The 16792-nt window shown below is 48.6% G+C and overlaps 1 protein-coding gene across 1 annotated transcript in view; it reads right to left on the bottom strand.

The window, feature by feature from the left end:
- Positions 1–16792, bottom strand: part of DNHD1 (dynein heavy chain domain 1) — a 552395-nt gene that overhangs the window by 402558 nt on the left and 133045 nt on the right. The window contains exons 8-9 of the mRNA XM_073661200.1: positions 12470–12679; positions 12253–12396 (exon numbers count right to left, since the gene is read on the bottom strand). Coding sequence (XP_073517301.1) covers positions 12253–12396; positions 12470–12679 — 354 coding nt within the window. The remainder of the gene's footprint in view (positions 1–12252; positions 12397–12469; positions 12680–16792) is intronic.

The following is a 16792-nucleotide window of genomic DNA, read 5'->3' as shown; positions in this document are numbered from 1 at the left end:
ACAGGACACCAGGCTGAGGAGGAGATTTATTATCTACAGGACACCAAGGCTGAGGAGGAGATTTATTATCTACAGGGACACCAGGCTGAGGAGGAGATTTATTATCTACAGGACACCAGGCTGAGGAGGAGATTTATTATCTACAGGACACCAGGCTGAGGAGGAGATTTATTATCTACAGGACACCAGGCTGAGGAGGAGATTTTATTATCTACAGGACACCAGGCTGAGGAGGAGATTTATTATCTACAGGACACCAGGCTGAGGAGGAGATTTATTATCTACAGGACACCAGGCTGAGGAGGAGATTTATTATCTACAGGACACCAGGCTGAGGAGGAGATTTATTATCTACAGGACACCAGGCTGAGGAGGAGATTTATTATCTACAGGACACCAGGCTGAGGAGGAGATTTATTATCTACAGGACACCAGGCTGAGGAGGAGATTTATTATCTACAGGACACCAGGCTGAGGAGGAGATTTATTATCTACAGGACACCAGGCTGAGGAGGAGATTTATTATCTACAGGACACCAGGCTGAGGAGGAGATTTATTATCTACAGGACACCAGGCTGAGGAGGAGATTTATTATCTACAGGACACCAGGCTGAGGAGGAGATTTATTATCTACAGGACACCAGGCTGAGGAGGAGATTTATTATCTACAGGACACCAGGCTGAGGAGGAGATTTATTATCTACAGGACACCAGGCTGAGGAGGAGATTTATTATCTACAGGACACCAGGCTGAGGAGGAGATTTATTATCTACAGGACACCAGGCTGAGGAGGAGATTTATTATCTACAGGACACCAGGCTGAGGAGGAGATTTATTATCTACAGGACACCAGGCTGAGGAGGAGATTTATTATCTACAGGACACCAGGCTGAGGAGGAGATTTATTATCTACAGGACACCAGGCTGAGGAGGAGATTTATTATCTACAGGACACCAGGCTGAGGAGGAGATTTATTATCTACAGGACACCAGGCTGAGGAGGAGATTTATTATCTACAGGACACCAGGCTGAGGAGGAGATTTATTATCTACAGGACACCAGGCTGAGGAGGAGATTTATTATCTACAGGACACCAGGCTGAGGAGGAGATTTATTATCTACAGGACACCAGGCTGAGGAGGAGATTTATTATCTACAGGACACCAGGCTGAGGAGGAGATTTATTATCTACAGGACACCAGGCTGAGGAGGAGATTTATTATCTACAGGACACCAGGCTGAGGAGGAGATTTATTATCTACAGGACACCAGGCTGAGGAGGAGATTTATTATCTACAGGACACCAGGCTGAGGGGGAGATTTATTATCTACAGGACACCAGGCTGAGGAGGAGATTTATTATCTACAGGACACCAGGCTGAGGAGGAGATTTATTATCTACAGGACACCAGGCTGAGGAGGAGATTTATTATCTACAGGACACCAGGCTGAGGAGGAGATTTATTATCTACAGGACACCAGGCTGAGGAGGAGATTTATTATCTACAGGACACCAGGCTGAGGAGGAGATTTATTATCTACAGGACACCAGGCTGAGGAGGAGATTTATTATCTACAGGACACCAGGCTGAGGAGGAGATTTATTATCTACAGGACACCAGGCTGAGGGGGGAGATTTATTATCTACAGGACACCAGGCTGAGGAGGAGATTTATTATCTACAGGACACCAGGCTGAGGAGGAGATTTATTATCTACAGGACACCAGGCTGAGGAGGAGATTTATTATCTACAGGACACCAGGCTGAGGAGGAGATTTATTATCTACAGGACACCAGGCTGAGGGAGGAGATTTATTATCTACAGGACACCAGGCTGAGGAGGAGATTTATTATCTACAGGACACCAGGCTGAGGAGGAGATTTATTATCTACAGGACACCAGGCTGAGGAGGAGATTTATTATCTACAGGACACCAGGCTGAGGAGGAGATTTATTATCTACAGGACACCAGGCTGAGGAGGAGATTTATTATCTACAGGACACCAGGCTGAGGAGGAGATTTATTATCTACAGGACACCAGGCTGAGGAGGAGATTTATTATCTACAGGACACCAGGCTGAGGGGGAGATTTATTATCTACAGGACACCAGGCTGAGGAGGAGATTTATTATCTACAGGACACCAGGCTGAGGGGGAGATTTATTATCTACAGGACACCAGGCTGAGGGGGAGATTTTATTATCTACAGGACACCAGGCTGAGGGGGAGATTTATTATCTACAGGACACCAGGCTGAGGGGGAGATTTATTATCTACAGGACACCAGGCTGAGGGGGAGATTTATTATCTACAGGACACCAGGCTGAGGAGGAGATTTATTATCTACAGGACACCAGGCTGAGGAGGAGATTTATTATCTACAGGACACCAGGCTGAGGGGAGATTTATTATCTACAGGACACCAGGCTGAGGAGGAGATTTATTATCTACAGGACACCAGGCTGAGGAGGGAGATTTATTATCTACAGGACACCAGGCTGAGGGGGAGATTTATTATCTACAGGACACCAGGCTGAGGGGGAGATTTATTATCTACAGGACACCAGGCTGAGGGGAGATTTATTATCTACAGGACACCAGGCTGAGGAGGAGATTTATTATCTACAGGACACCAGGCTGAGGAGGAGATTTATTATCTACAGGACACCAGGCTGAGGAGGAGATTTATTATCTACAGGACACCAGGCTGAGGGGAGATTTATTATCTACAGGACACCTGGCTGAGGAGGAGATTTATTATCTACAGGACACCAGGCTGAGGGGGAGATTTATTATCTACAGGACACCTGGGCTGAGGAGGAGATTTATTATCTACAGGACACCAGGCTGAGGAGGAGATTTATTATCTACAGGACACCTGGCTGAGGAGGAGATTTATTATCTACAGGACACCAGGCTGAGGAGGAGATTTATTATCTACAGGACACCTGGCTGAGGGGGAGATTTATTATCTACAGGACACCAGGCTGAGGAGGAGATTTATTATCTACAGGACACCAGGCTGAGGAGGAGATTTATTATCTACAGGACACCTGGCTGAGGAGGAGATTTATTATCTACAGGACACCTGGCTGAGGAGGAGATTTATTATCTACAGGACACCAGGCTGAGGGGAGATTTATTATCTACAGGACACCAGGCTGAGGAGGAGATTTATTATCTACAGGACACCAGGCTGAGGAGGAGATTTATTATCTACAGGACACCAGGCTGAGGGGGAGATTTATTATCTACAGGACACCAGGCTGAGGAGGAGATTTATTATCTACAGGACACCTGGCTGAGGGGGAGATTTATTATCTACAGGACACCTGGCTGAGGAGGAGATTTATTATCTACAGGACACCAGGCTGAGGAGGAGATTTATTATCTACAGGACACCAGGCTGAGGGGGAGATTTATTATCTACAGGACACCTGGCTGAGGAGGAGATTTATTATCTACAGGACACCTGGCTGAGGAGGAGATTTATTATCTACAGGACACCAGGCTGAGGGGGAGATTTATTATCTACAGGACACCAGGCTGAGGAGGAGATTTATTATCTACAGGACACCAGGCTGAGGGGGAGATTTATTATCTACAGGACACCAGGCTGAGGAGGAGATTTATTATCTACAGGACACCAGGCTGAGGAGGAGATTTATTATCTACAGGACACCAGGCTGAGGGGAGATTTATTATCTACAGGACACCAGGCTGAGGGGGAGATTTATTATCTACAGGACACCAGGCTGAGGAGGAGATTTATTATCTACAGGACACCAGGCTGAGGGGGAGATTTATTATCTACAGGACACCAGGCTGAGGAGGAGATTTATTATCTACAGGACACCTGGCTGAGGGGGAGATTTATTATCTACAGGACACCAGGCTGAGGGGGAGATTTATTATCTACAGTACACCTGGCTGAGGAGGAGATTTATTACCTACAGGACACCAGGCTGAGGGGGAGATTTATTACCTACAGGACACCAGGCTGAGGGGGAGATTTATTATCTACAGTACACCAGGCTGAGGAGGAGATTTATTATCTACAGGACACCTGGCTGAGGAGGAGATTTATTATCTACAGGACACCAGGCTGAGGGGGAGATTTATTATCTACAGGACACCTGGCTGAGGAGGAGATTTATTACCTACAGGACACCAGGCTGAGGGGGAGATTTATTATCTACAGGACACCAGGCTGAGGGGGAGATTTATTATCTACAGGACACCAGGCTGAGGGGGAGATTTATTATCTACAGGACACCAGGCTGAGGAGGAGATTTATTATCTACAGGACACCAGGCTGAGGAGGAGATTTATTATCTACAGTACACCAGGCTGAGGAGGAGATTTATTATCTACAGGACACCAGGCTGAGGAGGAGATTTATTATCTACAGGACACCTGGCTGAGGAGGAGATTTATTATCTACAGGACACCAGGCTGAGGAGGAGATTTATTATCTACAGGACACCAGGCTGAGGGGGAGATTTATTATCTACAGGACACCTGGCTGAGGGGGAGATTTATTATCTACAGTACACCAGGCTGAGGAGGAGATTTATTATCTACAGGACACCAGGCTGAGGAGGAGATTTATTATCTACAGGACACCAGGCTGAGGAGGAGATTTATTATCTACAGTACACCAGGCTGAGGAGGAGATTTATTATCTACAGGACACCAGGCTGAGGAGGAGATTTATTATCTACAGTACACCAGGCTGAGGAGGAGATTTATTATCTACAGGACACCTGGCTGAGGAGGAGATTTATTATCTACAGGACACCAGGCTGAGGGGGAGATTTATTATCTACAGTACACCAGGCTGAGGGGGAGATTTATTATCTACAGTACACCAGGCTGAGGGGGAGATTTATTATCTACAGGACACCAGGCTGAGGAGGAGATTTATTATCTACAGGACACCAGGCTGAGGGGGAGATTTATTATCTACAGTACACCAGGCTGAGGGGGAGATTTATTATCTACAGGACACCTGGCTGAGGAGGAGATTTATTATCTACAGGACACCTGGCTGAGGAGGAGATTTATTATCTACAGGACACCTGGCTGAGGAGGAGATTTATTATCTACAGGACACCAGGCTGAGGGGAGATTTATTATCTACAGGACACCTGGCTGAGGGGGAGATTTATTATCTACAGGACACCAGGCTGAGGAGGAGATTTATTATCTACAGTACACCAGGCTGAGGGGGAGATTTATTATCTACAGGACACCAGGCTGAGGAGGAGATTTATTATCTACAGGACACCAGGCTGAGGGGGAGATTTATTATCTACAGGACACCAGGCTGAGGGGGAGATTTATTATCTACAGGACACCAGGCTGAGGAGGAGATTTATTATCTACAGGACACCTGGCTGAGGAGGAGATTTATTATCTACAGGACACCAGGCTGAGGGGGAGATTTATTATCTACAGGACACCAGGCTGAGGAGGAGATTTATTATCTACAGGACACCTGGCTGAGGGGGAGATTTATTATCTACAGGACACCAGGCTGAGGAGGAGATTTATTATCTACAGGACACCAGGCTGAGGGGGAGATTTATTATCTACAGGACACCTGGCTGAGGAGGAGATTTATTATCTACAGGACACCAGGCTGAGGAGGAGATTTATTATCTACAGGACACCTGGCTGAGGAGGAGATTTATTATCTACAGGACACCAGGCTGAGGGGGAGATTTATTATCTACAGGACACCTGGCTGAGGAGGAGATTTATTATCTACAGGACACCTGGCTGAGGGGGAGATTTATTATCTACAGGACACCAGGCTGAGGAGGAGATTTATTATCTACAGGACACCAGGCTGAGGGGGAGATTTATTATCTACAGGACACCAGGCTGAGGAGGAGATTTATTATCTACAGGACACCTGGCTGAGGGGGAGATTTATTATCTACAGGACACCAGGCTGAGGAGGAGATTTATTATCTACAGGACACCAGGCTGAGGAGGAGATTTATTATCTACAGGACACCTGGCTGAGGGGGAGATTTATTATCTACAGGACACCAGGCTGAGGAGGAGATTTATTATCTACAGGACACCTGGCTGAGGAGGAGATTTATTATCTACAGGACACCAGGCTGAGGAGGAGATTTATTATCTACAGGACACCAGGCTGAGGAGGAGATTTATTATCTACAGGACACCAGGCTGAGGGGGAGATTTATTATCTACAGGACACCTGGCTGAGGAGGAGATTTATTATCTACAGGACACCAGGCTGAGGAGGAGATTTATTATCTACAGTACACCAGGCTGAGGGGGAGATTTATTATCTACAGGACACCAGGCTGAGGGGGAGATTTATTATCTACAGGACACCAGGCTGAGGGGGAGATTTATTATCTACAGGACACCAGGCTGAGGGGGAGATTTATTATCTACAGGACACCTGGCTGAGGAGGAGATTTATTATCTACAGGACACCAGGCTGAGGAGGAGATTTATTATCTACAGGACACCAGGCTGAGGGGGAGATTTATTATCTACAGGACACCAGGCTGAGGGGGAGATTTATTATCTACAGGACACCTGGCTGAGGAGGAGATTTATTATCTACAGGACACCAGGCTGAGGAGGAGATTTATTATCTACAGTACACCAGGCTGAGGGGGAGATTTATTATCTACAGGACACCAGGCTGAGGAGGAGATTTATTATCTACAGGACACCTGGCTGAGGGGGAGATTTATTATCTACAGGACACCAGGCTGAGGGGGAGATTTATTATCTACAGGACACCAGGCTGAGGGGGAGATTTATTATCTACAGGACACCAGGCTGAGGGGGAGATTTATTATCTACAGGACACCAGGCTGAGGGGGAGATTTATTATCTACAGGACACCAGGCTGAGGGGGAGATTTATTATCTACAGGACACCTGGCTGAGGAGGAGATTTATTATCTACAGGACACCTGGCTGAGGAGGAGATTTATTATCTACAGGACACCAGGCTGAGGAGGAGATTTATTATCTACAGGACACCTGGCTGAGGAGGAGATTTATTATCTACAGGACACCAGGCTGAGGGGGAGATTTATTATCTACAGGACACCTGGCTGAGGAGGAGATTTATTATCTACAGGACACCTGGCTGAGGAGGAGATTTATTATCTACAGGACACCAGGCTGAGGGGGAGATTTATTATCTACAGGACACCTGGCTGAGAGGAGATTTATTATCTACAGGACACCAGGCTGAGGAGGAGATTTATTATCTACAGGACACCTGGCTGAGGAGGAGATTTATTATCTACAGGACACCAGGCTGAGGGGGAGATTTATTATCTACAGGACACCTGGCTGAGGAGGAGATTTATTATCTACAGGACACCAGGCTGAGGAGGAGATTTATTATCTACAGGACACCTGGCTGAGGAGGAGATTTATTATCTACAGGACACCAGGCTGAGGAGGAGATTTATTATCTACAGGACACCTGGCTGAGGAGGAGATTTATTATCTACAGGACACCAGGCTGAGGGGGAGATTTATTATCTACAGGACACCAGGCTGAGGAGGAGATTTATTATCTACAGGACACCAGGCTGAGGAGGAGATTTATTATCTACAGGACACCAGGCTGAGGAGGAGATTTATTATCTACAGGACACCAGGCTGAGGAGGAGATTTATTATCTACAGGACACCTGGCTGAGGGGGAGATTTATTATCTACAGGACACCAGGCTGAGGAGGAGATTTATTATCTACAGGACACCAGGCTGAGGAGGGAGATTTATTATCTACAGGACACCAGGCTGAGGAGGAGATTTATTATCTACAGGACACCAGGCTGAGGGGGAGATTTATTATCTACAGGACACCTGGCTGAGGGGAGATTTATTATCTACAGGACACCAGGCTGAGGAGGAGATTTATTATCTACAGGACACCTGGCTGAGGGGAGATTTATTATCTACAGGACACCAGGCTGAGGGGGAGATTTATTATCTACAGGACACCTGGCTGAGGGGAGATTTATTATCTACAGGACACCAGGCTGAGGGGGAGATTTATTATCTACAGGACACCAGGCTGAGGGGGAGATTTATTATCTACAGGACACCAGGCTGAGGGGGAGATTTATTATCTACAGGACACCTGGCTGAGGGGAGATTTATTATCTACAGGACACCAGGCTGAGGGGGAGATTTATTATCTACAGGACACCTGGCTGAGGGGGAGATTTATTATCTACAGGACACCTGGCTGAGGGGGGAGATTTATTATCTACAGGACACCAGGCTGAGGAGGAGATTTATTATCTACAGGACACCAGGCTGAGGGGGAGATTTATTATCTACAGGACACCAGGCTGAGGGGGAGATTTATTATCTACAGGACACCAGGCTGAGGGGGAGATTTATTATCTACAGGACACCTGGCTGAGGAGGAGATTTATTATCTACAGGACACCAGGCTGAGGGGAGATTTATTATCTACAGGACACCAGGCTGAGGAGGAGATTTATTATCTACAGGACACCAGGCTGAGGAGGAGATTTATTATCTACAGGACACCAGGCTGAGGGGGAGATTTATTATCTACAGGACACCAGGCTGAGGGGGAGATTTATTATCTACAGGACACCTGGCTGAGGAGGAGATTTATTATCTACAGGACACCAGGCTGAGGGGAGATTTATTATCTACAGGACACCAGGCTGAGGGGGAGATTTATTATCTACAGGACACCAGGCTGAGGGGGAGATTTATTATCTACAGGACACCAGGCTGAGGAGGAGATTTATTATCTACAGGACACCTGGCTGAGGGGGAGATTTATTATCTACAGGACACCTGGCTGAGGAGGAGATTTATTATCTACAGGACACCAGGCTGAGGGGGAGATTTATTATCTACAGGACACCTGGCTGAGGAGGAGATTTATTATCTACAGGACACCAGGCTGAGGGGAGATTTATTATCTACAGGACACCAGGCTGAGGGGGAGATTTATTATCTACAGGACACCTGGCTGAGGAGGAGATTTATTATCTACAGGACACCAGGCTGAGGGGAGATTTATTATCTACAGGACACCAGGCTGAGGGGGGAGATTTATTATCTACAGGACACCAGGCTGAGGAGGAGATTTATTATCTACAGGACACCAGGCTGAGGAGGAGATTTATTATCTACAGGACACCAGGCTGAGGGGGAGATTTATTATCTACAGGACACCAGGCTGAGGGGAGATTTATTATCTACAGGACACCTGGCTGAGGAGGAGATTTATTATCTACAGGACACCAGGCTGAGGGGGAGATTTATTATCTACAGGACACCTGGCTGAGGAGGAGATTTATTATCTACAGGACACCAGGCTGAGGAGGAGATTTATTATCTACAGGACACCTGGCTGAGGAGGAGATTTATTATCTACAGGACACCTGGCTGAGGAGGAGATTTATTATCTACAGGACACCAGGCTGAGGGGAGATTTATTATCTACAGGACACCAGGCTGAGGGGGAGATTTATTATCTACAGGACACCAGGCTGAGGGGGAGATTTATTATCTACAGGACACCTGGCTGAGGGGGAGATTTATTATCTACAGGACACCTGGCTGAGGGGGAGATTTATTATCTACAGGACACCAGGCTGAGGGGGAGATTTATTATCTACAGGACACCAGGCTGAGGGGGAGATTTATTATCTACAGGACACCTGGCTGAGGGGGAGATTTATTATCTACAGGACACCAGGCTGAGGAGGAGATTTATTATCTACAGGACACCAGGCTGAGGGGGAGATTTATTATCTACAGGACACCTGGCTGAGGAGGAGATTTATTATCTACAGGACACCAGGCTGAGGGGAGATTTATTATCTACAGGACACCAGGCTGAGGGGGAGATTTATTATCTACAGGACACCTGGCTGAGGAGGAGATTTATTATCTACAGGACACCAGGCTGAGGGGAGATTTATTATCTACAGGACACCAGGCTGAGGGGGAGATTTATTATCTACAGGACACCTGGCTGAGGAGGAGATTTATTATCTACAGGACACCAGGCTGAGGGGAGATTTATTATCTACAGGACACCAGGCTGAGGGGGAGATTTATTATCTACAGGACACCTGGCTGAGGAGGAGATTTATTATCTACAGGACACCAGGCTGAGGAGGAGATTTATTATCTACAGGACACCAGGCTGAGGGGAGATTTATTATCTACAGGACACCAGACTGAGGGGGAGATTTATTATCTACAGGACACCTGGCTGAGGGGGAGATTTATTATCTACAGGACACCTGGCTGAGGGGGAGATTTATTATCTACAGGACACCTGGCTGAGGGGGAGATTTATTATCTACAGGACACCTGGCTGAGGAGGAGATTTATTATCTACAGGACACCTGGCTGAGGGGAGATTTATTATCTACAGGACACCTGGCTGAGGAGGAGATTTATTATCTACAGGACACCAGGCTGAGGAGGAGATTTATTATCTACAGGACACCTGGCTGAGGAGGAGATTTATTATCTACAGGACACCAGGCTGAGGGGAGATTTATTATCTACAGGACACCAGGCTGAGGAGGAGATTTATTATCTACAGGACACCTGGCTGAGGAGGAGATTTATTATCTACAGGACACCAGGCTGAGGAGGAGATTTATTATCTACAGGACACCAGGCTGAGGGGGAGATTTATTATCTACAGGACACCTGGCTGAGGAGGAGATTTATTATCTACAGGACACCAGGCTGAGGAGGAGATTTATTATCTACAGGACACCTGGCTGAGGAGGAGATTTATTATCTACAGGACACCTGGCTGAGGGGGAGATTTATTATCTACAGGACACCTGGCTGAGGAGGAGATTTATTATCTACAGGACACCTGGCTGAGGAGGAGATTTATTATCTACAGGACACCTGGCTGAGGAGGAGATTTATTATCTACAGGACACCAGGCTGAGGAGGAGATTTATTATCTACAGGACACCAGGCTGAGGAGGAGATTTATTATCTACAGGACACCTGGCTGAGGAGGAGATTTATTATCTACAGGACACCAGGCTGAGGGGGAGATTTATTATCTACAGGACACCTGGCTGAGGGGGAGATTTATTATCTACAGGACACCAGGCTGAGGAGGAGATTTATTATCTACAGGACACCTGGCTGAGGAGGAGATTTATTATCTACAGGACACCTGGCTGAGGGGGAGATTTATTATCTACAGGACACCAGGCTGAGGAGGAGATTTATTATCTACAGGACACCAGGCTGAGGAGGAGATTTATTATCTACAGGACACCAGGCTGAGGAGGAGATTTATTATCTACAGGACACCTGGCTGAGGAGGAGATTTATTATCTACAGGACACCAGGCTGAGGAGGAGATTTATTATCTACAGGACACCAGGCTGAGGAGGAGATTTATTATCTACAGGACACCTGGCTGAGGAGGAGATTTATTATCTACAGGACACCAGGCTGAGGAGGAGATTTATTATCTACAGGACACCAGGCTGAGGAGGAGATTTATTATCTACAGGACACCAGGCTGAGGAGGAGATTTATTATCTACAGGACACCTGGCTGAGGAGGAGATTTATTATCTACAGGACACCTGGCTGAGGGGGAGATTTATTATCTACAGGACACCTGGCTGAGGGGGAGATTTATTATCTACAGGACACCAGGCTGAGGAGGAGATTTATTATCTACAGGACACCAGGCTGAGGAGGAGATTTATTATCTACAGGACACCTGGCTGAGGGGGAGATTTATTATCTACAGGACACCTGGCTGAGAAGGAGATTTATTATCTACAGGACACCAGGCTGAGGGGGAGATTTATTATCTACAGGACACCAGGCTGAGGGGGAGATTTATTATCTACAGGACACCAGGCTGAGGGGGAGATTTATTATCTACAGGACACCTGGCTGAGGAGGAGATTTATTATCTACAGGACACCAGGCTGAGGAGGAGATTTATTATCTACAGGACACCTGGCTGAGGAGGAGATTTATTATCTACAGGACACCTGGCTGAGGGGGAGATTTATTATCTACAGGACTGCCATTTCGGCCTCGCTGCTTCTGTCGGATGACTGATAATCACTTCATAGAGGATTTTCATGGAGACATTAATGTCTTTTTCATGTTTTGTTGTGAAATCTTGCTGCGCACTGGACAGGAGTAATATACGTCTAATATTCAAGTACCTGCAGCACAGGGTCCAGCACGTCTCGCAGCATCCGCTCTGCGCTCCGCTGTATCTGACAGGCAGGTGGGTAGAGACGCAGGTCTCCATCTGGCCCAAACTCCAGGCTGACGAGCAGGAAAGGCCTTCCGGTGATGGGCACCATCTGCAGAGAGCTGGGGTCAGGTTGTGGGCGCGAGGGTGCACCTGGCACAGCCCGACAGTACCGAGCATCTCACCTGGACCACGAAGGACACAAAGCTGCTGACACTTTCCTGCAGGATGGATGTCAGGTTCTCACAGATCATATGTCGGACTAGAGATGAAAGACCCCCCAGTCTGTGCAGCCATGACTCCATGTTCTGTAGTCGCCCCCGGGTGTTGCCATGGTGGCTGCGTCCTGCGTCTTCCTGACTGTTCTGCACCATGAGGTAGGTGTCCTGTCTGACCTTCAGGAGAAAGAGCACATGGTTCAGGACACAGTGACTGACACGGTACAGGAGGCGGCAGATGACCAGAGACAGAGGTCCGTGTGCCCACAGCTATAATGACATGGAGTTGGGCGGTCACATCAGGAAAACCAATTCCTGCCTACACAGCCGTCCACCATGCTGCACCTTCCGACATCCCTCCCTTAGATCAGTCTGAGTGCTTCTTAATCTTCCATCTCTGTCCATCATCTGCTGGGAAGACCGCCAACAACCATCCCCCCTCCATCATCCAGTCTCCAGCACTGATCACGTGCTAGATGAGACGTTATTCCCCATTTCTCCCCTCTAGGCAGTACATGCCTCCCTCCTATCTATATGAGACGTCCCCTCAACCACATTCTTTGCTAGACGAGACGTTCTCCCCCCCATTTCTCCCCTCTAGATGGGGCATTCTCTCCCCCCATTTCTCTTCTTTAGAAATTACATTATCCCCCATTTCAATCCTCAAGACGGGATGTTCTCCCCCCATTCCTCCTCTCAAGAAGGGACATTTTCCCCCCATTTCTCCTCTCAAGAAGGGACGTTCTCCCCCTATTTCTCCTCTCTAGACGGGACAATCTCCCGCCATTTCTCCCCTCTAAACGGGCCGATCTTCTCTCATTTCTATTCTCTAGACAGGACGTTCTCCCATTAGCCCCACTCCTCACTAAATGGGACATTATACCCCCCTACCATCTATATGAGATGTCTCCCACCTCCACTCCTCGCTAGATGGGACATTCCCCCCCCCCCCACTCCCATCTAAAAGATTTCCTCCCCACCCCCGCTCGACTGAACGTTCTTCCGTCAATTCTCTTCTCTAGACGGGAAGTTCTCCCCCCTCCCATCTAAACGCGACACCCCAGCTCCTCGATAGACGGGACGTTCATACCCCATTTCTCGTCTCTAGATGGGACGTTTCCCCCCATTTCCCATCTCTAGACAGTACATTCTCTCCTCATTTCTATTCTCTAGACAGGACGTTCTCCCTCATTTCTATTCTCTAGACAGGACGTTCTCCTCGTAGCCCCACTCCTCATTAAACAGGACGTTATACCCATTCCATCTATTTCATTTATAAGACGCCCCCCACCCACACTCTCATCTAAAAGAGCCGTTTCCCCACCCCATCTAAACGCGACTTTCCCGCTCTTCGCTAAATGGGACGTTCTCCCATTTCTCTTCTCTAGACGGTACATTCTCCCCCCATTTCTCTTCTCTAAATGGGACGTTCTCTCCCCCAATTTCTCCCACCAAGATGGGACTTTCTCCCCCCATTTCTCTTCTCTGGACGGGACGATAAACCCCATTTCTCCCCTCTAGACGGGACGATCTCCCCCCATTTCTCTCCTCTAGACGTGACATTCTCCCCCTAGCTCTACTACTCATTAAAGGGGACGTTATCCTCCCTTCCATCTATTCCATTTACAGTGCCTTGTGAAAGTATTTGGCCCCCTTGAACTTTTCTACCTTTTATCACATTTCTGGCTTCAAACATAAAGATATAAAATTCTAATTTTTGGGGGAAGAATCAACAACAAGTGGGACACAATCGTGAAGTGGAACAAAATTTATTGGATATTTTAAACTTTTTAAAAAAATTAAAAACTGAAAAGTGGGGTGTGCAATATTATTCGGCCCCCTTGAGTTAATACTTTGTACCGCCACCTCTGGCTGTGATTACAGCTGCACGTCTCTTGGGGTATGTCTCTATCAGTTTTGCACAAGGAGAGGCTGAAATTCTTGCCCATTCTTCCTCGCACACAGCTCGAGCTCATTGAGGTTGGATGGAGGGCGTTTGTGAACAGCAGTTTTCAGCTCTTTCCACTGATTCTCGATTGGATTCAGGTCTGGACTTTGACTTGGCCATTCTAACACCTGGATACGTTTATTTTTGAACCATTCCATTGCAGATTTTGCTTTATGTTTGGGATCATTGTCTTGTTGGAAGATAAATCTCCGTCCCAGTCTCAGGTCTTTTGCAGACTCCAACAGGTTTTCTTCCAGAATGATCCTGTATTTGGCTCCGTCCATCTTCCCATCAATTTTAGCTGACGCGCCCCCTGGGCCGTGTGGGGAACCCGGAACCGGGCCTTTTGTGGGATGCTGGGGGTTGTAGTCTCCGCGTGGCGGTGACCCGGTCCGTGGCTCAGGGTGGTCAAACTAAATGGCAGTCTATATACTAATGTCCGACTACGCCACCCGTGGATTGCGGTCAGGATGAACCGCCGCTGCAGTGCAGACCGCTGAGGCTGGTGTTGGGGGCACAGCAGAGCGTAGTATAACTCCCCACGGGAGGAGTATAGCCTCAGGGCAGCAAGTGGGGATGTTGGGAGTGATGGTGCGCGGGAGTAATGACTCAGAGTCCTGTAATACAGTCCAGGATTTTTACTCACAGTTCTTTATCCACGTTACTACAGCTGGTCATAACGTCCCGTGTCGCACTGTGCTCACCAGGTGAGGGGCTCGGCCAACTCGCAGATACCTTTGGAGCGCTTGACAGGACCCCCTTTGTGTGTCCTTTCTCTGGCCTTTCATACCCCACCAGTGACCACGCTTCTGTCCGGCTGCCTCGGGCCTTGGCAGGTAAACGTTGGCCTCTGTTTCCCTGACCCTATGTGGTACCTTCCTAACGGGTATGGCAAGGGGCTGCGCCACATAAAATGTCACAGCCTCCGGTTTCTAGCTGAGGGTCGTTCCCCGCCTCCACTAGTTTCGGGGACCGGTCTCCTGTGACGCCCTGCTGTGCATGTGTGGCACCCCAGGGTTCTGGTTACCACAGTAATAGCAATATTACGTCTGTGAGCAGGTGGGAGGTCTCCTGGTCAGGAATCCTAAGCATGCCACACCTCCTGCCCAGTCCTGGGAGGGGAAGAACTTCCCCTATATAAACTGGGGCTGAGGTGGGGTTAGAAAAGAACACAGACAGAGACAGAGACACAGTCTGGTCTGGTGTGGAGCAGTTGCAGGGAAAGTGACAACAGGAGCTCTGGAGGAGCAGGAGTGAGTGCCAGAGGCTGGAAGCTAGATAGCTCGCCTTGGCTGAAGAGATCTCACCGGACACGGAGTCCGAGGCTGTGGGGACTGTTCCATACCCAGCAGCAGAAACCGACCGGCAGGGGATTTCAGGTCCTCTGGCCAAGAAACCCGAAGGCACGGTCACACGCAAGGGACCAGCACCGCCGTCGTGGAGCGGAGGCTACCAGAAGGCCCCGAGTCACCGGCCATACGGGTGAGCACCACACGGTACACTCAGGGACGTGGGCTACTTTTACCCGCTTCTAGCAAGGTAGCCAAGAAGAGTACAGTTAGTTGGGGAGGCCTACAACTCCGCCTGGCCAGGGGAGATCCTGTCTGCTCACGGACTGACCAGGCCCCGATCGCTAGCCAGTACTCCCGGGAGGGTCTACCTTTGCCACCAGTAAAGACCCTGAACTACACCGCACCGTCTCTGAGTGGTTCCTGGTGCCTGCGAGCAATTCTACTATCCCCATCATCCACGTCCGCTGCCCTGAGGCCATACCCCTCCCGTTGGGGGTTATACTATCCACGCTGCACAACCGTACCACCGGCCTCAGCGGTCTGCCCTGCAGCGGCGGTTTCATAACCGCATTCAACGGGTGGCGTAGTCGAACACTATAACATCTTATACTAACCTCCGCCGCTTAGTTTGACACCCTGGGCACGGACCGGGTCACCGCCACGAGGACTACTATCCCCAGCAGATCCGGCTCCGGGTATCCCCCTGCGCAGCAGAAGCAGCACAGGCCCAGGGGGCGCGTCAACTTTGGCGTAGTCGGCAGGATTTCGTGCCCGCAACCACCGGGTACTGCGTGCCTGAAAAAGACTGTTAAACTTACCTGTGGTGAAGATTCCCGCCATCCGACGCCATCTTTTGCCTTCTTCCCGCCATCCGTGGAGTTTTCCCGCCATCCGACGCCATCTTTTGCCTTCTTCCCGCCATCCGTGGAGTCTTCCCGCCATTGGACGCCATCTTGAGGACGCCGCGCGGGAAGAAGAGGGGCGTGGACTCCGAAAGCGCGCGAGAACTGAAGCCCCGCCTCACGTCCGGACGTTGCGTAAGGTCCTGGA

This window comes from Phyllobates terribilis, unplaced genomic scaffold (genome assembly GCF_046119375.1).
Source record: "Phyllobates terribilis strain yellow unplaced genomic scaffold, ASM4611937v1 Scaffold_2__4_contigs__length_985480577, whole genome shotgun sequence".
Classification (NCBI taxonomy): domain Eukaryota; kingdom Metazoa; phylum Chordata; class Amphibia; order Anura; family Dendrobatidae; genus Phyllobates; species Phyllobates terribilis.
This window is presented reverse-complemented; position numbering and strand designations above follow the sequence as displayed.